Source organism: Rhineura floridana, chromosome 1 (assembly GCF_030035675.1).
Source record: "Rhineura floridana isolate rRhiFlo1 chromosome 1, rRhiFlo1.hap2, whole genome shotgun sequence".
In the NCBI taxonomy this organism is placed as follows: domain Eukaryota; kingdom Metazoa; phylum Chordata; class Lepidosauria; order Squamata; family Rhineuridae; genus Rhineura; species Rhineura floridana.
In genome coordinates, this window is record NC_084480.1 from 207170149 (window position 1) to 207193743 (window position 23595).

Genomic DNA, 23595 nt, shown 5'->3' on the forward strand with positions numbered 1-23595 from the left:
AAATGCCCATGGGAAGCCTGTAAGCAGGACGTGAGCACAATAGCACTCTCCCCCCTGAGATTCTCAGCAACTGGTATCCAAAGGCATACTGCCTCTGGCAGTGGAGATAAATCATGTACATGCAATGGAGGTGCATTCTTTAAGTGCTCGATCTTCAACCTGTGAGCACACCTTGTTGGCTGCCTAACCCATTCCACCTGCATCTTCTCAGTATATATTCAGTTTCTCTGAAGGTTGCTTATATACCAAATTCATTTTCTAAGTCATTTCCAGTCTGCTTCTTGGAGTGTCAGCGATGGCTTGCCAGATCAGATTCTTGTTTGGAGATAAGAATAAACTGGCACTGCAAGATCCAGCAGGTGCTGCATTCTTACAGTGCCTCTGTTACTATAAACAACACAATAACGTGTAAGGTAAGTTTCCATGGACACTAGTTGGTCTAAAACTTAAATAACTGTAATGCAACAGAGATTTCAGGGATGACAGATGAAAAAGTTCTCAAAAAAAAAGGTACAGAAATGTAGCCAGAGCAGCAGCTTGTTCAAAAGGGGTGCTCCTCCAAGCCCTCTCCTATGTGTTTGTATGTAGAGGATATATCAGTGGATTAGGCAATTCAGCCACAGAGACAGGGGAGAAGCCACTGTGCTCCCTCTCCTTTGCATCTGAGAGGCAAGCTGTATGATCAGCAGCCTGATCACTGGACTGTTATCTCTTCTGATTGCAGGTAAGGGATCAAATAATTGAGTACTCTCCTATGTAAATAAATTCCCTCCACATACAAAAGTTAGCAAACCATGGAAGAAAGCTCCAGTGTAGCATTATCCGTGACATACAAGGGTATTTTCATATAATTATATTTTCATTAAGTTTCTATTTGCACGTGCAGGGAGTTTTTTTAAAAAAAACTGGGGAGCAATAGATCATTTGGTCCCTACCTGCAGTATAGTCTGAAGTGATACAGCTCATCCACAAACAAATCAAGCAAGGTTGTTGATCCTGAGACCTGTTTGGGGCTGAACTGTTGCAGGCTTTTATAGAACTTCTATATGTTGCAGCCTGGAGAAAATGTGTTTATACATTACCTCCAGCCTGGCTGCTTCCCTCATTTCCCATCTGGAAATCCCTGATAGTAAAGCCATTAGAGCTCCGTGACGGGCTGTCTTTTTCCTCACTTCCTGGCACTGCTATGGGGAACCACTTGTGGCCTGTGAGAAGAAGCCAACCAAACAGGTAAATGAAGCTTGATGAACTGGCTGAGGTGTCAGGAAGGACTAGCAGCATTGCCACATTATGGTAACAACCTGCCAAAAACATCTGAAGCAATATACACTTTTGTAATTAGTGTAACTTTTGTCCATTTAGGTAATTTTGCTTTAGGGCCCCAACAACACAATGCATCCAGTCCCATAAGTCATAGGACATTCAAGCATAAACTATGCTTGGTAGGCTTTTAGATCGCAAGCCAGAATAATCCTTCTCTTATCTCCTCTCTACCAAGCTGCTGTGACTTTCTCAACTTATCTCTACAACCATAAAGGCTAAGAACTTACTTAAAATTATCTGGATTCTAGGAAGTTATTTATGGACTCAAGAATTATGTGAAGGTATATGATGTGTTTCACTCTCTGGAGCAACATATATGTGGGCCCGACCAGTATTTAGATGGGAGGTCACATAGGAATACCATAAATGCTACTTTGAGTGCTCTGGAAGGAAGTGCAGGAAAACATACAAGTGCTGTAGGGGATACCAAATTAGTCAACTCTTCCATCAACCCAACAGTTCAGCTGCATTATCTATCATGTCAGGCCATTTGCCAAATTCACACAAACATTGAGGTGAATAGCAGATTATTACAGATCATCTAAAGGTAAAATGGATGTAAGATGACTTCAGCATGTACACATAGTAGCTTGATTCATAGCTACACTCAAAATATGAGTGAATTGCTTATGATGGAAGCGTAACTCTCTAAGACACCTCACCATGGCTAAATCACAATGCAGAATAAGTCATCACACTATTATAAGGGCAGTGAAAACTGGCTCTAAGTTTGACAAAATGTGTTAAAAGTAGCTTGACGTGTTTAGGGTGTTTTGTGGGGGAAGCTAAAGGTTACACATTTTTGCTGTGGACAGGATGACATTTGATCTATTCAAACTAATGAAAATGCATCATTTTTCAGTTTAATACACTACTCAGGGAAAAACCTCAACACTGATTCAAGTGATTTCTTATTAAAATTCTAACATGTTAAAAAATGCAGTTTGCAATTATGTAAATATTTCCTACACTGAAGCCATTATTTGTTGCCCATAACTTGTAAGCAATTTCTCTCCGCTATGTTTCTACTTTGTACTTTGAAGTACAATGTCATTTTCTACTTTTTAAGTGAACACGTTTCCAATGATTCATCATTCTCCTTATATCTCATGAGCAGTACTTGCTTTAGGAAGCTTGAGATAATGTTTTCAAGATGTTGTTGTCCATTTTGCTACTATGTTTACCTGTCATGCCCCTCCCCCTAAATTCCTACAGAAGTGTAGACAGGAAATTTTGTTTAATATAGTTCAAGACAGTTAAAAGAACAATATAAACTGGGGGTGGTAGAAAAGAACAAGAAGCACAATTGGCATCGGTAAGAATACAGAAACAGATGTGTCCTGTTTCCCAAAAGTAACCAAAAAAATACAACTAGTAACGTAGCAGTATATATCTACTGATGTTGTGTAATTCTGTAGGGGTAGATTAAGCATATAGCACTAAGATGTGGGTGATTGTTCTTGTATGTGGGAGTTAACACACCTGGCTCACTTAGGTAAAATTAATTATTACTTGTGCATTCCAAAGAAAAACAGCCCTTGGAATAAATGAAGTGGATGCTCCTTATTCCGAAATGATACCTTGTTTCTGAAGCAAAACTTCAGAGGAGGTACTAAGCCAATATTTTCCTCATACCTTAGTATTTGTTCTGTGAACATTCTGAAGGGAAATTGTAGACAAGACTAGGTTTCCAAGGAAATCATGAGCACACAGCCTTAACAAGAGTGAAATAAGTTATCTTCCCAAAAGCAAAGCAAGCTACAGAACGCAATTTTTCCTCTGGTGACAACCCAAAATCTTTTATGTGGCTGACTGCACAGCATAAAAACTATTCATATGTCTGTACTTTCATAGCTTATCACACTCACAGATGCAAACACTCACCAGGCATCACTCCTTTGACATCACATTCTGTGCTCGTCCTGTTCCTGTGAGTCATGCGAAGAATGAGCTTCTTTGCAGCTTCAAACTGTTGGGTGGCCATCAGCCACCGAAGCGATTCTGGGAAAACACTTCAAAGATGGTGAATGTGTTAGAAGAGGCTTCCAAAGAACTGCCAGTATGAACTAAAGTAGGGGTGGGGAATGTATAGCCCTTCAGATATTGTTGGACTCCCAACACCCATCAGCACCCATGGCCATTATGGGGGTTGTAGTCTAGTAACAAGGGCCACCTCTGAACTAAAGTTTCTCTATTTAACTAACTTAGCGTCTGCTAGTGCAAGAACAAAGCTGATATGTACATTTTCTGCATGAAATCACTCTCAGGGAAATTTACTGTCCTTCGTCAATAAACCAATATTTGAGCCTCACTGCATGCAGATTGAGAACTAATTTCAACACTTAAAAGTGCTTTTGGCATGATTCACATGGAGAAAGAAAGCATACAAAAAAAGGGTAATCTATGTAGGTTTTTCTGGGAAAACTGGCAAAAAAGATGTCAAAAGAAATAGGAACATCCGTGGTCATTATGTACACCATAGACAAAACTGGTTTAATAGATGGTCTCATTTAGACTATTTCTATACAGTAGGGCCCCACTTATACGGCAGGTTCCGTTCCGGACCCCCACCGTAAAGCGGAAAACGCCGTAAAGCGGAACCCCGTTGACTTTAATGGGCCGCGTTGCACGAAAATGATGCAAAAACGTCGCAAAAGAGAAAAAAAACCTTTAAAATTGAAAATGAAAGGCGCCGCATCAGTGGAACGCCATAAAACGGGGCCCTACTGTACCACTTAAATATCTCTAAGTGGTGAACAGAAAGCAAATTTTACAAAAATATTATGAATAAGTAAATGCTGATACAAATTTCTTCTTCTGACACACTTCCCCACTCAAGTTTCCTGTCTCTCACCTAGGACTCCACCCATTGACCCTGCCCTCACTGAGGGTACAAACAAACTCACAGATCACCAAAATCTCACCATGAAGAGGGTTTCTATAATCTGCTGACTTTCAGCTGCTCTCCATACACTGAGTTCCAGGCTATAGCAGGTTGGGTTTGGTGAATTTTCTAGGGGGAAATATTTGAGCCTCACTGCATGCAAATTGCCAAATGATAGCAAATAGGACACCCCTCCACTCACAGTTCTTTCTCTGGCCTCACTTCCTGCAGCTGCTTAGGGAACCACCTTGGGCAACTTCAGGAAGAGTATAGATTTTAATAACTGATAATAACAACCCTGAGAATTGTAGTTTGGAAGAGAGGGAGGGGGACTACAGCTCTCTAACCAAGATTGTGCAGCACCTTGACCAAAATCCATAATATGTAGGGTCTTTTGGGGGAAAGTCAGAACAGCTAGACTAGTATAAAACTAAAATAAATATGTAGAAGTCCCCAGCGTATATTCCAAAATTCTCTCCATAGATTTCTGACGCTAAAGCGTCTTCTGCTTAGAGGGTGTGTGTGAGGAATCTGAATGTGCAGTGGGGTGGCCATACATCCATACTCAGGATAACTAGAATCCATCCTTATTAACATAACCTTATTTTGATGTTATAGATGAATGCCAGAAGACTCTTTTTGGGCAATCCTATGGGAAGGGGAAACTCCTGGACATAGAAGGTTATATAAGTTCATTCTGTCACTATCTTGCCTTCCCAAATGTTCGCTCCTGATCAACATGGAAAATTAGGTGAAGAATATATGTTCTTTCAGCTTTGTTGTCAGCAGCAGCAAGAAGTAACAATATAAACCAAATAGAGAAGAGAGCTAACTTAATATAAACAGTGGGAGAAATGGACTGAAGAGTATACAGTTCAAATGGGAAAGGAAATCCAAAGAAAGACAGTGGAAAAGAGAACCTGCCACAGCAGTGTCTTTTAAGAACAGGAATGTGCTTTGAATACACAGGATCATCCAGTAACTGCACTTTATAGAAAATGGCTGGCTTGAACCAGCCTAAAATTACTTTGATTTTGTTTACATTCGTTTTCAGAGGGAACAAATAGTTATTTCCCCAACAATTTCAAAAGATACACATATTGTTTAGTTGCTGTCTGTCTCTAAAGGCAGAATTTGTTGATTCTCTCCAGAAATAAGAACACTGATGGGTGTGTGAAAGGGAAATGGGTGTGTGAAAGGGAAAAAACATTCATTACATAAGGGGAATGAATGAAATCTCAATGGGCAACAGGCATACTAACAACAAAATTTTTCTAAATTAGAGTCATTTTTACATTTCTTCCTTTTAAAAACAAGATATGAAATGCATTCTAAACCAGGGTTGCCACGGCTTTCTGACTACTGATTAGCTACAGTAATTGCACAAATACCTAATCTAAGTAAATAACAAGTTGCACCTGGGGATTGATAGAATGGTAACAATTAGGTTAGTGTCCCTTTTACATGTGTTTCCCCATAAGTCCGATTTCTGTGTGGGTTTTTAAAAATCCTAAAATTATTAGGATTACTAACTGGGACAGCTTGCAGGTCTCATACCACAGCACTACTGCAGGAATTGCACTGGTTACCTATTTACTCCTGGGCTCAATTCACAGTTTTGTTTTATATGTCACAGCCCTAAATGACTTGGATCCCAAATATCTGAAAGATCTCCTCCTCCTTTATAGACCAGCCCAGGATTAAAGAATGGCAGAGAAGGCCTTGATGATAATTCCACCAACCTCAGAGACTCAGAAAATGGAAGCACATGAGAGATTCTTCTTGGTGGTGGTCCCCAAACTTTGGAATTCCATTCCATCTGATGTATCCCTAGACCCAACACTGGTAATGTAATTTTCAGAAAGCATACAAAAGCTTATTTTTTCACCCAGGCATTTGGAATTTATTTATTTATTTTATTGCACGTGTATACTGCCCCATAGCCAAAGCTCTCTGGGCAGTTTACAGCAATCAAAAACATTAAAACAAATATACAATTTAAAACACATATTTTAAAAACAATTTAAAACACAATTTAAAAATTTTAAACAATTTAAAACAATTTAAAACACATGCTAAAATGCCTGGGAGAAAGGGAAAGTCTTGACCTGGCACCAAAAAGATAACAGTGTTAGTGCCAGGCTCACCTCGTCAGAGAGATCATTCCATAATTTGGGGGCCACCACTGAGAAGGCCCTGAGAAGGAATTGTATAATGACTGTTTATTTCCTGTGAATAATTTTATTATCTGATTGCTATTTTAACAGTTTACCATCTATATAGAATATTTTACTGTTTTATTATGATGTAACCTGCCCTAGGACTTTTGTGCTGGTGATAAATGCCAAATAAATACATAATCTGCATGAATTTAAATACCCAATAACATAAATAAATAAATCTCCATGAATTTAGTAAAAGAAAAATTTAAAAAATGAAGCACTTATGACACAGTACAAGGACAGACTCTCTTCTTTTTTCTTTTCTTTAAAAGGAAAACCAGACTAGCCACATGGAGTGGTTAGTGCATGTGGCTCCTGCTATGCCAGTTGAAAATGTGGCTGCAGTTCATCCTAGGAATATAATGGCAGCCTACTGGAACACTATATGGAAAAAAACTCATGGCTGCCCCCATGCGTCCATGGGAGCAGCTTCATCCCCCCCCCTTTCTGTATAATCTGCCACAGAGGAGGAGAGTCAGAACCCACCCTTTGATCACTCCAATGCGGAATCTGGCAGTGGACTCACATCAAACTGCATATTAGTCTGGGAGATGAAGATGTGATGAGACCATTTTGGAATTTGAACTCACTGAATTCCTCCACTATCCCTAGTTATTCTCATTAATAAAACTAGCTAGGTGGCAAACAGATATTGAACCCAGAATGCCAGATGTGTTTATATTAGAGAGGTGGTTCATATATATAATTTCAATTGTCAATTGTAGAATTGCAGCTGGTGAAACTGATGAGATTCCTAGGTCTTTCACACAGAACTACAGCTCCTGGTGCTCCTTGAAAGCGGGAATGTAGTGTAGATATGCCCTTTTTGTTAAAAATAAAAATGATAACAGCAAGTTCTCTTCTGTGGGTTTAACAATTTTCCTCTGAGACTTACACCAAGCTTTTATTTTTTTTATTTGCAATTAAAGAAAGCTTAAAATTCAGACAAATGCTAGAACACCTTAAGGGCCAAACTATTGGCTATCTTGGCAAATACATGGTCTCAGTCCCACATGCGCAAGATAAAGGGAAGTGCGGGGGCAAGGGGAAACTTATAAAGGAAGAGGAATGGACATGGGAGGATGTTTAACTCCTCCTGTGCCAGCTAATTCTTCTCTCCAAGTTCATCCCCCAGCTTATGTCTGATTCTGAAACCTGTCCCAGGGGAGGGCAACTATCAGTAAACATTTCTGAAAATAAGAAACAGCAGATACTTACAGCCAGTACAACAACATCAGCAGGAAAGGGCAGATGATGACAGCTTGGAGAACTTGCCAGTCCCGGCAGAGGACAGCCAAACCTGGCAGGAGGATCTGCCCTGCCATCGCTACAAAACTTGCCACCATCGTTATCATGAAACGGTGACCAGGAGGACAGAGTTCTATTCCTGAAAAAGTAAAGAGATGTGACAGTGAAATAACAAATATTTATGAAGAAAAAAAAGTTTCAGGTAAGTTCTCTTTGGAACTTCTGTTCTCAGTTGCTTATGAAATCCAAGTTATAAATTTAGATGATAATAATCCAGTAAGTAATATTCTTTGCAGCAAAAATATATTTTTAACAGAGTTTTTCTCTCCTACTCAATATTCTGAAGAATGACAAATTAGTGAAGGGTGCAACTGTAAGGAATTTATTGTCTCAAAATGTTGACTGTAGGCCGGGGTAGCCAATGTGGTACCCTCTGGATGATGTTGAACTCAAACACACATAATCCCTGACCATTTCCTGTGCTGGCTGAGGGTGATGGGAGTTGGTGTCCAACAACATCTGGAGAGGGCACCACATTGGCTATCCCTACTGTAGGCCATAACACAGAGCATCATATATAAAATATTTTAAAGGCGATGCCATCAGATGACATATACCAGACCATATAACATCAAGAAAGAGGAGCAATCATAACAAACAACTTTGAAAACTCAGGAAGTACTGCCAGCCAGCGTAGACAACACTGAGTTAGATGCGCCAATGGTCTGACTCAGTAAAATTCAGCTTCCTATGTTTCTTGTTCTTAAATTTCACAATTATCTTTATCGTCATGTGAATTTCTAGATAAGACTGATGCAGTTTTGCTGTCATAAAAGCAAACAAAGGACAGACTTTGAGCCAGTTTTTTGTACATAATCCTCAACCAAACCATGGTTTAAAGCAAACAAACATGTAGGATCCTGGGGCAAACATCACAGCCACAGCACTCCTTCCCTGATCATGCTGCTGATGCATTACCCTGGGCAAAACCATAGTTCGACTTAAGAGTTTTGCCTGAGCCCTGGCTCATGGTTTGTCTCCCCCTGACAAACCATGAGTAACAAACCAAAAACAAATATTGGTTACAGTTCACAATTTGTCTGGAGTGAGACAAGCCATGAGCTTGGGTTCAGACACAATGCCAAGCCAAACCATGGCTTAGCCTTGGATAGCATGGTGGCAGCAGAACCAGGGAAGGAGCACTGTGGTTGCAATCTTGGCTCTGGGAACCAACATTTTGCTCATCTATGCTAAGCCATGGTTTAACTTACCATTACATGCAAACTGGGCCACTGAGGACCAGCAGAATATTCAGAGAAATTGGGTTTCAATTCCCTGCTTCCCAACTGATTTCTGTGTAATTTTGCTTATGTGCTTAACTACCACTGTCTTTCCATTATTCTAGCAGACACACACCTTTGGATACTTTTGTATAACAAATGCAAAGTGTATGTGTGTGGGGAGCAATGAAGTACCATCCTTTACCTCTGGACAGCTCACCCTTAAATAAGCAATCCCCTTCCTCAGAATACACATAGAGGATTGCTCCTTTGAAAGCACACCTACAAAATCTTCCTTTACATGGGCAGTTTAAATGTGGGGGAGAAGACTAGGCCAGATGCATTACTTCTCATGGAGAACCTGCACAGGCAGGAGGAATTTTGGCACAGGGCATTTTCACATAAGTAGAAATGCAAACGCTTAAAACTAGAACGAAGAGTGATTTTATTATGAGAATCTTTTTGCTTTGAGAGCCTCCTGGAGCAATAAAGCAGGATTTAAATATTCTAAATAAATATATAAACAAACAAATATAAAAGTATCACATATAATAATATTCAAACCAGAATGACATCACTGAAATAAAGATCTAGAGGACACACACCTGATAGTGCAGGTGAAGGGAACCATTGACCTTCCAGATGTTGCTGAACTACAGCTTCCATCAGCCCCAGCAAGCATGGCCAATGGCTAGGGATGATGGGAGTTGTAATTCAACAACATCTGGAGGGACAAAGATCCCTTACACCTGTCAAAAGACATTAGAAAGCCAACCTCTTTCACAGGGAAAAGGGATCATTCAAAATAGCCATGCAAACCACTGTCATATCTACATTAACTATTCTCTTCTATAGCATTTATTCTTTCCAAACACTGGTATAATTAAATGTGAGAAGGGTTTTATATCTCCACAAACCATGGAACAGAACCTATACATTAGGAAGATAACACACCTGAGGAGCTGGCATGCTACCTTGTTGCTTCCCAGCAATTAAAACAGAAAAGGGGAATCACTTAGACCTACTTGACTTATATGTGGTTCAGTTATTCACTGCAGATAAATATAATAGACAGAGGCAGGCCCGCCCTTAGCATGTGCAGGGCCCGGGGCAAAAGCATAGTTGCCCCCCCCCCATTCTTTCAATGCAACAGAGACAGTGATGAACAGCTTACAAAACAGTATCATTTCAAGACCATTCCTGGGAAGGAAAAAGCCGACTGTGGTGCAAATTCAGAAGTCTGACCTACAAATTCCCAAGGAGCATGAAATGGTGGAAGACATTTGCCCCAGTTAGCCCCGGCTAACTGGGGGGGGGGAGGCAGCAACAACATACACTATCTATCCCGTGAAGGAATGAAGCTGCCCAGTGGTTTTTTATTTGCTTAAGAACTAGCCAAAGGTCTGGGAGGGCGTGAAAAGCAGTCTACCCTTCAAGAAGAGGGCCAGATGGGCTCCCATTACCCCTCTTATTAACGCCCCACTCCAATATCGACCTTAAGTTTAAGCGTGATATATTTACCCTTCTGTTGAAACAGGAGCAAAGGGCTGCTTCAAATAGCATTAAGACCCCCACCACAACCCCTTGCTCCTGTTGTGGAGAAAAATTATATTACTATCTGTATTTCAAGGGAAATGTCTTAAAGGCGGCTGTTCTCCCTCTCTTTGAGCCCTTCAGACCCCAGCCCAGAGTAGCTGAGACCAGCATTGTTATTGCTACGATGTTCCCGAGGCCCACCTCGCTTTCCTGCTGGGATTAATGCTCGTGTTTTCCCCTTCCTCCTCTCATACGGTACGCGAACTGTGTAAACCTGTGCATGCACCTTGTACCTGAAGGCCAAAGAAAGGCGAGAGGGGGAGCGAGAAGGGTTGAGGAGAACTGTGTAAACCTTTGCTCCGTTGCCGTTTGGTTTCTCGGGAGAAAGAAGTTCCATACAACATCCCTCACTCTGGAACCGGCGACAGGGGCTGCAAATGCGAATGCAACCTCTGTGGCTTTATGAGGTTATTCTCACTAAGGAAAGGGGAGGAATGGTTGGCTTAGAATAAACACATGTCTCATCTCTTCCACTGGTCGCCGGTTTCTGCAAATCGTATTGCTGTTACTCCGTCAGTGCTTCTCACTCTATAAACGCAGATCGCCAAGAGCGGGGCCCCCCAAAGCGCGGGGCTGGGGGCAACTGCCCCGCTTCCCAGTGCCTAGAGGCAGTACTGGACAGAGGCTCCATTCCAGTGAAAGAATATCATAACTAAGACTGCCATTCTATACGGGAAGGAAACTGCACTGAACTCAGTGGGACTTTCAGCTCAGTAGATGTGTATGAGGTTGCACTGTAAATCCCATCAAAACCAGTCTGATGCAACAACTAATTCAAGTTCCATCGTTTTCATGACTTTTGACTAACTTTATTTGGATTGGGGCACCAGTTTGCATTTGACTGTACTAGGAGTGGAGGCAAGGATTACTTTTGTTTGTAGCTATCACAGAAAATGAATATCTGCTTGATACCATTAAATATCCACTCCTATTTGAACAAAGGGTCACGATGCATTTTGCCCCACTGACACGCTGAATGGTTGGACTTTTGATCATTCACCAGATTAAAATTGTGGCAACCATATTATCAAGACAGCTATAAAACCAGGCTGCAAACACACAGACATGGACAGATACAAAGTAACACAGTTTCTCTGGATTTTATCATTCTGGCAACATTGCTCATGTAACGAAAATGACTGCCATAGCCTGTCTCTGTGCAACCATTGCCTCCAGCACATAATATATTCTTTCCTTACAATGAACTCAACTTTCAAGTTAGTTTTGCTGCATTTAGCCCTGACTCAATTTAAGCAGAGGACACACTCATATGGTCATCACTGTTGTCTGCAGGGGCTAAAAAGGAACTGGTGCATGTAATAAATAGAGCAAAATGGACAGAGCTTGTGGAAAATATTACTTACACGTCACAGTGCACAACTCACAAGTTTGTCTTTCAAATAAAATGAAAGGGAGAGAGAAGAAAACATTCTTTTACCAAAGAATCCAACTAATCTTGCCCCAACTTAGTGCAAGCAAACTCACCAGCTATAGACTAAATTCTATTGAACAAGTGACATAAATTGGCTTGGCTCCTAATGCCATGTGACAGTACCAACTGGAATGCGGTTCTCAAAGTGCATTCACACATATTACGATGGGGTCTGCTGCGCTACTAATGCAAAAGAAGCTCCCATTCCTTTGGGGTCCTCATTTATAATTTAGCACTTCAGATATCTGCCAAAATCTGTGTCAACGAAAGCTGCATTGGTCATATTTCTTGTTTGCTTAGTAGCATGAGCCCTAACAGATGATGGGGTTGGCGACATAAGCTTTGCATCCAATCTCATCTATCAACTCAAAAGAGGCATAGCATATTACTGATATACAAGGTCCAGATCATGGCTAAAAATGCAGGCTACATCTAAGGCAGGTCCACATAGGGGCAGGATCTCAAATTCAATCTGAATTACATCCACAGTTTCTTAAGCCATGTTGGCTCAAAACAGTGAATTAAATGTTGCTCCTTTAAGTTCTTAAGTCCTAAACTTAAGTCCCAAATTCATGTAGGTATTCCAAAGTCCAAAGAAGTGGCAAGGTTTAAAATGCCCCCACAAACAAATCTTCATCCTCTGTCAAAAACAAATGCTTGCTCCCCCATCCCCACCCGGTAATTTTGCTATCTTCCAGACCAATCAGAATGAATTAATCTGATTCAGGCCCCATCAAATGTCTATTGGCTTAGTTTTACCCACTGTGGGCAGAAAACACTATCTGTAACGATAACACTAATATTAAGTATTTATTGTTGAAAGTGGGGCAAGAGCAACTCCTGTTTTGTTCTTTTGTTTGTGCTCCAGAAGGGAGATAGAGCTAAGGTCCTCTAGATGTATAGGCTTGTTTACCTTTACCTGTGATGCTCTGACTGACTTCCTTCTGTCACTAGACTGTTATGTCTTTAGGGAAGCTTACCTGCCCCTCCTCCTTCCGCCCTTTCCACTCTTCTTCCTCCTCTGACTGTCCGGGAGAGAGGAGACGTCCCTTTGTCTCTGCTCTCTCCTAGCATGGGGCTAACTCCCGCACCTGGGCGTTACGCCTCCAATTTAGCTAGTTAGTTAGAACTAGGTTTGCCTTTCCTTCTACTATGTATTTCTATAAATAAAGTAGCTTTTCTTATTTTACTAAGTCTCCAGTCTCAGTGATGCAGATGCAGGGTAAAAGCCTGCTTTCTTAGGTAAACACACACACACGCCGGCACACTCGCATTTCAACATCTGCTGTTACTCTCTGCTTGCTGTTGTGCTTGCTTTAAATGAAATTAAGCAACACAAATTACACACAGCCAACATTTATATAGCACATTTTCAAAAATGTTCAAAGAATTTCATATCACACTATCTCAGTAGTGTTTACATCATCACAAGAACATCCCCTTTCCCCTCATTTCCCCCCCAAAGAACCCCAGAAAAAATGGGGGGGATTATGATTATTTTCCTTTCTAAAGTGCAATGGCAAGCAATTCCAACAAGGAAAAAAGGGGGGGGGAAACAGCAGAAGAAGCCAATGTGGCTTCACAAAAAGCTTAGAGTTGACCGGAAAACAAAAAAGGACACATGCAGGAAGTGGAAAGAAGGCCAGGCCACAAAGGAAGAGTACAGGCAGGTATCCAGAAATTGCAGGGATGGTGTCAGGAAGGCTAAAGCTCAGAATGAGCAACAAAAAAGCTTTCTTCAGGTACAGTAGGGCCCCACTCATCTGGCGGGTTACATTCCATACCCCCGCTATAAAGCAAAAACCGCTGTAAAGCGGAACTCATTGAATAGAATGGCGTGCGATGCCCGAAAACTGCCATAAAAGTGGAACAAGAGCCGTATGAGTGGGGCTTTAGTCTAATTGAGACCTCTGTATTAGCGAATTGCTGTAAAGCAAAGCGCCGTAAAGCGGGGCCCTACTGTACGTCCATAGTAAAAGACATAGGAAATGGTGGCACACCTACTCAGTGAGGATGGCAAAATGATAACAGATGACAAAGAAAAGGCAGAAGTGCTCAATTCCTACTTTGGCTCAGTCTTCTCCCAAAAAAGGGTCTGTGACCCTCCCGGGGAACATGAAGTAGAAGGGGCAGGATTGGAACTTAAGATTGATAGACAAACGGTCAAGGAATTCCTAATCACTCTGAACGAGTTCAAATCGGCAGGGGCCGATAAACTGCATCCTAGAGTATTGAAGAAACTGGCTGAAGAACTCTCAGAACTGCTGTCTATTATCTTTATGAAATCATGGAGGACCGGTGAAGTGCCGGATGACTGAGGAGAGGTAATGTTGTCCCTATCTTCAAAAAGGAGGAACAAGGAAACTACAGACCAGTCAGCCTAACATCAATCCCTGGAAAAACTCTGGAGCAGATTATAAAGCAATCTGTAAGCACCTTGAAAACAATGCAGTGATTACTAGGAGCCAACATGGGTTTATGAAGAACAAATCCTGCCAAACTAATATTATCTTGTTTTTTGATCGGGTAGCCTCCCTGGTAGACTGTGGGAATGCTGTGGACATAATATATCTCGACTTCAGCAAAGCTTTTGACAAAGTGCCCCATGATATTCTGATTGGCAAGCTAGCTAATGTGGGCTGGATAGAACAACTATCAGGTGGATCCACAGTTGGTTCCAGAAATGGTTCCTTCTCAAACTGGGCGGAAGTAACGAGTGAGGCACCACAGGGCTCGGTCCTGGACCCAGTGCTCTTCAACATTTTTATTAACGACTTGGATGAGGAGGTACAGAGCATGCTTATCAAATTTGCAGATGATACAAAATTGGGGGGCATAGCTAATACCGTGGAAGACAGAAACAAAATTTAAAGGGACCTTGATAGGCTGGAGCATTGGGCTGAAAACAACAGAATGAAATTCAACAGGGATAAATGCAAAGTTCTACACTTAGGAAAAAGAAACCAAATCCACAGTTATAAGATGGGGGATACTTGGCTCAGCAATACGACATGTGAGAAGGAACTTGGAATTGTCGTTGATCACAAGCTGAATATGAGCCAACAGTGCGATGTGGCTGCAAAAAAGGCAAATGCTATATTAGACTGCATTAACAGAAGTATAGTTTCCAATTAGTTCCCCTCTATTCAGCACTGGTTAGGCCTCATCTTGAATACTGCATCCAGTTCTGGTCTCCACACTTCAAGTGGGATGCAGACAAACTGGAACTGGTTCAGAGGAAGGCAACAAGGATGATCAGGGGACTGGAAACAAACTCCTATGAGAAGAGACTGAAAGAACTGGGCATGCTTACCCTGGAGAAGAGACGACTGAGGGGAGATATGATAGCACGCTTCAAATACATGAAAGGTTGTCACACACAGGAGGGCCGGATCTCTTCTCTATTGTTCCAGAGTGCAGGACACGGAATAATGGGCTCAAGTTGCAGGAAGACAGATTTCGACTGGACATCAGGAAAAACTTCCTGTTACAGCCATACGACAATGGAACCAATTGGGCTCTCCGACACTGGAGGCATTCAAGGGGCAGCTGGACAGCCATCTCTCGGGAATGCTTTGATTTCGATTCCTGCATTGAGCAGGGGGTTGGACTTGATGGCATTATAGGCCCCTTCCAACTCTAATATTCTATGATTCTATGATACTGGAGGCAACATAGCTCACTGTGGCTAATAAGGTAGTCCAGTATTATTATCCAGTGTGGGGCTGAGGCAGATAGACAGTGGCTTGCCTAAAACTCATGAAAGAGCTGAGATTTGAACCTGGAACTTCCCATCTCATATTTTACATTGCCTCCAACAGCAACAGTGCCTGACAATGATATATCAACCAATATGGGTGGGGCTCACTGTTAAAAAATGAATGTGTTGTTTGGCACAAGCCCCATTCATTTTGGCACAATGCAGTGATATTCTATGTGGGTAGCGCTCCAGTGGGGAAGTCACAGAGAAACTGGAGCTGTCACTACCCCGTGCGATTTTCTTTCCTTCTTGATCTTGTTTCTCTCTTGTAATTTCAAACAAATTACTTCTTGTGACTCACAAGGAGCATGGTAGTCAACTGCTGAACATATCACAACTGAGATCCTGTCTTTCAACCAGGGAGGAGGTGTGACATCTGCTTTCTGAATTCTGGAAATTCTGGAAAAGTCCTATTCAGATATTTGCAAGGGATAGACATGTGTAGAGGGGTGGGGTGTGCCCCGTCCCAGCGACCCCAGGTGTGCAGGCTCCTCCCAGACCTTTGCAGGTTGAGTGTGAAGGTCTAAAAGGGACTTCTATGTGTGTTTGACTGAACACATGTGGAACCCTCTGTGTGACTGGGAACCCTCCCTTATCAAGATTCCCAGTTGCATGGAAGCTAGTAAGTGTGTTCAGTCAAACATAAGAGCCCTGCTGGATTAGGGCATTTAGTCCAGCATTCTGTTCTCACAGTGGCTAAACAGAAACTTGTGGAAAGCCTGCAAGCAGAACTTGAGTGTAACAGCACACAGAATCCTCCACTGGACCTTTGCTTTCAACCTGCAAAAGTTTGAGAAGAGCCTGTATGGCCTGCGACAGTCCAGGCCCAGACACCCTCTACACTCTTTTAAAATTTGTGTGTTCAGGCAAAAAGCCTGAAGAGGGCTACAGTTTGAATTTGTTTGGATATAGGACAAAAAGAAAAGATGAAATGGGAAAAAATCAACAAACTATAGACTTACAGTACGATTAGCCAAATTAACAACCACACTAGACTCTGAAGGTAAATGTAAGATAATTATGATAAAAAGCCTCTCAGAACAGACCAGGGCATCATTACAGGTATTAATTTCTCACTGCAGTTCCCGCTCTAATGATCCACATTCCATTTCTAGCTACTTTCATTCTTACAATAACACCTGTTATTTTTAGCAGCAAGCTATTCAAAAGAAAAGAAAAGAATCCCTACCAAAATAAATTATCCAAGACACCTTTACCAGATCCTTCTGGAGGGTGGTCTTTTCTAAGTGGAAATTCAAAGATGAAAGGATTCCTATTTATGCCAGCAAAATAAAATTGTGTATGTATCTATATTCACTAATAGGCAAAAAACCTTGCGGTTTAAGAACGTACCTATAGCCCACAGATATTTCTATCAAACTTTAAAAAGCAGGGAAATAGGGCAGCTATAGTGAATGCACCGGGGAGCAGGAGATCTGACCTCTTCTCTGAGATATTATACTGCCCTTCACATTTGTCAAAATGCAAACAGAATTTGGGTTGGTCTTTCACAGTCCAAACCATTTGCTGTGTAGCTTGGAAGAATTTGGTAACATGTGCCTCTGAGCATATGGTGAGTGGTGGCAATACCTGCCATCTCCAAAGATGGAGAATTACATTTTTGTATGTTTGTTGGTGTTCTTCTTACTTTGCTTCTTTCTTGTGTTACTATTGTTTCTACAGAGAATTTAATTTGGAAAATTTTATTTCTCTCGTTATTCATCCTAGAAACGTGTCAAATTTATTTTATTAATTTCAAAGCCTTTTTATTGGTCAGTGTCATATGAAGGTGAAGACAGCCTTTTCTGTTTCAAATTGGAGGTTATGTTCTATTTCTATTTTGGGTGCATTAACAGTGGAATCTGGACCTGCAGTTTGATGTAAAATCAGACTGATTACAATATGTTGCTAATTCAGCAATGACTATAGCTGTTGGAAAAAAGAGGATGCATGTTTTCAGCCTGCTATGTTTAAACCACTTCATTTAAGGCAAGGTGGGCATGGTCAATTAAAAACGTAGAGCACACCTAGCATTTTGCTAGAATATATTTCACCCCTCACTGTTTTATCTTGTGCAAACTGAGACACTCCTGATGTCCACTGGAGACTATTCCAGAAGAGTGAGTACCATTATTCCACAATTATGTTTGGAGGTTTTTTTAGTGTAAATTTTGCAAAGTGTTGTTGTACTTCACATATTCACAGAAATAGAAACAAAAGAAAATGATTTCCTATAGAAAACTACACTAAAATTGCACAGTAAATCAAACATATTTCAAGTGACTATCTGAACTATGTCAACTGTCTTAATAATGTTGCTTCCTCCCTGCTAAAACAAAATCGGCACAGCACATCTTTCTATTATTTGGGCTGACTGCAGGTGTTGCCACCACTCACCATATGCTCAGAGGCACATATTACCAAATTCCTTCAAGCTACCCAGCAAGTGGATTGGACTGTGAAAGACCGACCCAAATTGTGTTTGCATTTTGACCAATTTGTAGTACAGTATCTCAGACAGGAGATCAGGTCTCCTGCTCCCCTGGTGCATTCACTATAGCTGCCCAATTTCCCTGCTTTTTAAAGTTTGATAGAAATATCTGTGGGCTATAGGTACATTCTTAAACCACAAGGTTTTTTGCCTATTGGTGGATTTCTCTGCTTTTTAATCTGGGAGGTAAGAAATGGGATCCTGTGCAAGTTTGCTGAGAATGGATTGATCATTTGTATGCTTATTGAGTTCAGTGGGATTTACTCCCTTGCAATCATGCTTAGGATAGGTGAAACTGACCACAGGGGATGGGGAGGGGAGGAGGGGGAGGGATGGTGGAGGGGAGGAGGGGAGCAGGCAGGAGGGGGGGAGGAGAAGAACAGGTTTGATCATTTGCATGTTTATTGAGTTCAGTGGGATTTATTCCCATGCAATCATGCTTAGGATAGGTAAAACTGACCGGGGGGAGGGAGGAATGGCTAGAGTGGGCAGAGAAGGAGGAAGAAGGAAAAGGGGAGGGGAGCAGGAAGGAAGAGGAGAGGGGAAAGAGGAGAAAGGCAGGTCTGATCATTTGCATGCTTATTGAGTTCAATGGGATTTGCTCCTATGTAATCAGGGTTAGGATAGGTAAAACTGACCATGGAGGAGGAGCAGGGGGAGGGGAGAGGGAAGGAGAAAGTGAGGGGAGCAGAAGGAGGAGGAGGAGGGGAAAAGAGAGGATTGGAGGAGGAGGGGTAAAGGAAGGGGGAGGGGAGGGCAGGTTTGATCATTTGCATGCTTATTGAGTTCAATGGTATTTACTCCCATGCAATCATGCTTAAGATAGGTAAAACTGACCATGGGGAGGGGGTAGGAGGGAATTGGAGGGGGAGAGGATTGGAGGGGGCAAGAGGGAGGGGATAGGGGGAGGAGAAGGGAGGGAGGGTTTGATCAGTTGCATACTTTTCGAGTTCAATGGGATTTATTTCTGTGCAATCATGTTTGAAAATGGAAATAGACTGCCTTCAAATCGATCCCGACGTATGGTGACCCTATGAATAGGGTTTTCATGGTAAACGGTATTCAGAGGTGGTTTTACCATTGCCTTCCTCTGAGGCTGAGAGTCAGTGACTGCCCCAAGGTCACCCAGTGAGCTTCATGGCTGTGTGGGGATTTGAACCCTGGTCTCCCAGGTCATAGTCCAACACTGACCTGGAGGAGGGCAGGGAGGATAGCAGGAGGGGGAGAAGAGGAGATTGGGTGGGTGGGCACTGGGCAGAGGAGAAGCCCCTTTCCTTTCCAAAAGGAAAACATCGTAAACAGAATCATTCTTTTTCAGGCTTTCCCCCACCTTTTTATTCTACAGCAGGCACGTAGCCTCCCATCCTAATTTAAACCAAAGCTGTCCCTGGCCATATCCACACCAGGCCTTTATTTCACTTTGGACAGTCATGGTTTTTATTTATTTATTTATTACATTTATACCCCACCTTTCTTTTCATCACAGAAACCCAAGGCAGCTTACATATGGTTCCCAGGCGATCTCCCATCCAGGCACTGACCAGGGTGCTGAGAGTTGTTAGAAGGCCCCTATTTCCCTCACATAACTACAATTCCCAGTTCCCTGGAGAGAGCAATGGACTGTTAAACCACTCTGGAAAATAGAGCTCTGTGAGAGGCATAGGTGTCTCCTAACAACTCTCAGCATCCTTAATACACTACAGTCTGTTGGGAAATTTCTCCTCCCCTTGTTAAAATGGTCCTCTCAATTTCTCTGTGCACAACCAGTGTAGAGGCCATTTGCGCACAGCTCTATTTCCCACCATTGTAATGCGCAGGTCTCTACTTTGAGACCCTGCAGATTTCTCTTCCTATGTCTTTCCATTCTCCCCTCAAGCTCCTTTTTCTGCCACAATTGATCAGAGAGGAGATGGGAGGGAATGTAAGCAAATCTATTCTGAACTGCCTGGGACTTCTGGATAGGCTGAGGCACAATTTGGCCAGCCTCTCCTGGTTGGATCATCAGGGTAACCTCACATTGATTAGTTCACTTCTACAGCCCCTGCACACAATATCCCTAATTGGAGCAAGCTGCTCATGTAAGTCAGGACAAGCACACTAGGCCCCATTCCTTGTACTGATTTCCCCATTGCCATTGACAACTTGGAAGGCAAAGTCTGAAGCAGGGAGCCTACTCATGAGGGTCCCCCATACAACTTAGAGTTAGAAACTGCACAGGGAACATCCATGAATAGAGGAGTTCCCCCCCCTTCAGATTTCACTCTCCTTGGACAGCAAGGGGTATAGCGATGGGGCACAGCATAGCATACAGGACTTTCACATGAGCAGCACCTCCTAATAGGACCATTGTATAACTAAAACAAACATTTCCCCTTAGCTTTCGTCCACTGGGCACTTCAGAAAAGTCACTTCAATTCTCAAAAAAAGGATACAGCATGACTACCCTACTTTCCCCTTATTTCCTCCTTCCTTATATCCCACATGCTCAGAACATGGATCCTTCAGCAGGTGACAAAATTAAACAAAACAGTTCAATCACAGCATATTCACAAACATCTAAGAACAAACAACAAAACCTCATCCACTAATCTAGTAGTATGAAAACTTTTCTTTAGGAAAAAAAGGCTTAGCTGCCCTCCTAAAAGTCAGAAAGGAGTAAGGCACAGGTTCGCAGTTTGGGTGTGCTCCTGGACTCAGCTTTGAACATGGAGGCCCAGGTCTCTGCAGTGGCCAGGAGTGCTTTTGCCCAGCTAAGACTGGTGCGCCAGCTGCGGCCGTTCCTGGAGATGCCTGATTTGACTACAGTGATGCATGCCTTAGTTACATCCCGTTTAGATTACTGTAACGTGGTCTACGTGGGGCTGCCTTTGAAGACTGTTCGGAAACTTAAACTGGTACAAAGAGCTGCAGCCACAGTGCTAACTGGAGCTGGTTACAGGGACCATACAACCCCTTGTTGCGACAGCTCCACTGGCTGCCAGTTTGTTTCTGGTCACAATTCAAAGTGCTGGTTTTGACCTATAAAGCTCTATATGGCCTAGATCCAGGCTATTTGTCAGACTGTATCTCCCCATATGAGCCTGCCCGGGTGTTGAGATCCTCAGGAGAGGCCCTTCTCTCAGTCCCAACACCTTTGCAAGCGCGATTGGTGGGGACGCGAGATAGAGCCTTCTCGGTGGCTGCCCCCAGGTTCTGGAACTCTCTTTCTAGGGAAGCACGAATGGCCCCTTCCTTGCTATCCTTCCATCGGCAGGCAAAGACTTTTTTATTCCGACAGGCTTTTGGACTAGAAGATGTTTAAGATAGGACCTCATAAGGTCTGTTGTATTGTTCTATGGTCCTATTCTTAATGTTTTAAATTGTCTTAGTATTTTAAGTGTATGTTTCATGGTTTTAATGTTACAGATAGTTTAATTCTATTTTAATTGTATATTTTTGTATGTTTTTTACCTATGTGTAGTTTTTATTTGTAAGCTGCCCTGAGTTCCAGTTTTGGAAAAAGGGCAGGGTAAAAATAAAGAGTAATAATAATAATAATAAGGCAGCCAAATCTCCCCAGGGAGAGGATTACAATTGCCAAGGAGAGAATAGTGGAAGTGACAAGAGAAAGCTACTTGGGGAGGGCAGAAGCAGTTATCTGGAAATCAGGCTGTTCAGGGGGCAGGTGGGAGTTTGATTCAGGGGTTCAGGCACCCCTTGCCAACACTCCCACCTGCTATTCCAGAAGGACACCTCCCTCCCTGATGCCTGCTACCCCTGTCCCTCGCTGTGTTACTACCACCATCACCTAACACAGCCTCTTGGTTCCGCTGGGTTGCTTTTTATACGTGGCCATTTAAAATGTGCTGCATCTGTTGACTCTTTGGTGCATGTCCGAATTACACGTTCCAATTGAAAATATGTTGTTGTACATTCACGTTACATTTTTAGATGAGCACATAAAATGCTTTACGGGCATAACTCTAAACGCTTGTCTGCAGATCAGCACTACCTATAGAACTGGTAGCTTCCCAAGTAAACCTACACAAGTTACTAGTTCACATTTTTTTTCTTTACAAGTCCAGCTGCTTGCCAGACCTATACAAGTACTTTGCATCACAACTTTCAGAATGTTTTCTTAACTAGTTGCAAGCGTTTGCAAGCCTAATGTTTGGTGGCTTGTTTATTTTTAAAAACACTAAATGCTTTGGTAATGATACTATGTTTCTGTTTCAGGAGGACCTTAGCTATAAGAGCAAAATTGCTGATACAGTAGAAGCAAGTCCTTCTTTTTAGATAGCTGCATGCTTAATTTAGTAATAACCTAAAATCACAGAAGCAGAGATCACACGAAATCTACATGCCAATTTTATATTTCTTCAACAGTAAGTGTCACTCTCCATCAGCCCTCCTTGTATTTCAATTACTGTCACTTTCTGCCCCAGTGAATTGCACTCAGAAAGAAAGGAGACACATGTACCTTCCAGATGGCATAGTTTTTACCATCATCATCATCATCATCATCATCATCAACCTGTTTCAGGTCTGTTAAGCATTTCCAAACTAGCTTTGAATGAGAATGTGGATCACAGACAGCCTCACATCCACTGATGGAGCTAAAAAAAATTGTCAATTTGTGTCTCTTGGCACCACATCTATTCAAGAAGGGCACTTAAGGGATAACATTGTTTTTCACACCATTTTTAGTTCAACTGAACAGTGTTTTAATAGATTCCTGGTTCAAATTCCACCCTTCCCTAGTAGAATTACTAATTTTATCTATTCATTACATCAAGCATAGTTCTCCCCCTCCTGATTTATTCTCACAGTAAGGTAGGTTACACTGAGAGTCAGTGGCTGGTCCAAGGTCACCCAATGAGCTTCATGGCCAAGTGCGGATTTGAACCCTGGTCTTCCAGGTCCCAGTCTGACACACTAACCACTACACCACACTGGAAAATATACAAAAAAGAGGGGTTGATTCTGCATTAAAATATTCAACCTACAACCAGCTGGAGAGCAGCTTCTTTCCACTACTAATCAGTTCACGTTACCCAAGCAGCAACGAGGTTTGGTCCCATTCAGGCATTCAAGGAACATGTGAGGGCACAAAGAGTGTAGGGGGTGCAGGGGGGGCATGCCATCTCGACCTACTGGATCCTCATTCTTCCCTCAATAAGTGGAAAGCTCTGAAAGGAAAGCTTCCCACAACTGGAAACCTTGGTAATATGGAGTTCCTGATTGTAAGGAGGCTTCTGTGACCATTCAGCATGTTTAAAAGCCTTTGTCAGACCTTCCTACTTAATCGTGAAAGATTGAGGGTGGGTGCAGGAATGTTGGGGGCAAGGACAGCACACTCCCTCCATGTCTAATACAATAT

The 23595-nt window shown here is 42.2% G+C and overlaps 1 protein-coding gene across 2 annotated transcripts in view; it reads right to left on the bottom strand.

The window, feature by feature from the left end:
* SLC22A23 (solute carrier family 22 member 23) overlaps positions 1 to 23595 on the bottom strand; it is a 147166-nt gene that overhangs the window by 31222 nt on the left and 92349 nt on the right. The window contains exons 4-6 of one of the 2 annotated variants that reach the window (XM_061590951.1): positions 7648 to 7816; positions 3208 to 3335; positions 1083 to 1205 (exon numbers count right to left, since the gene is read on the bottom strand). In XM_061590951.1, coding sequence (XP_061446935.1) covers positions 1083 to 1205; positions 3208 to 3335; positions 7648 to 7816 — 420 coding nt within the window. The remainder of the gene's footprint in view (positions 1 to 1082; positions 1206 to 3207; positions 3336 to 7647; positions 7817 to 23595) is intronic. The other variant, XM_061590961.1, reaches the window with a different exon arrangement.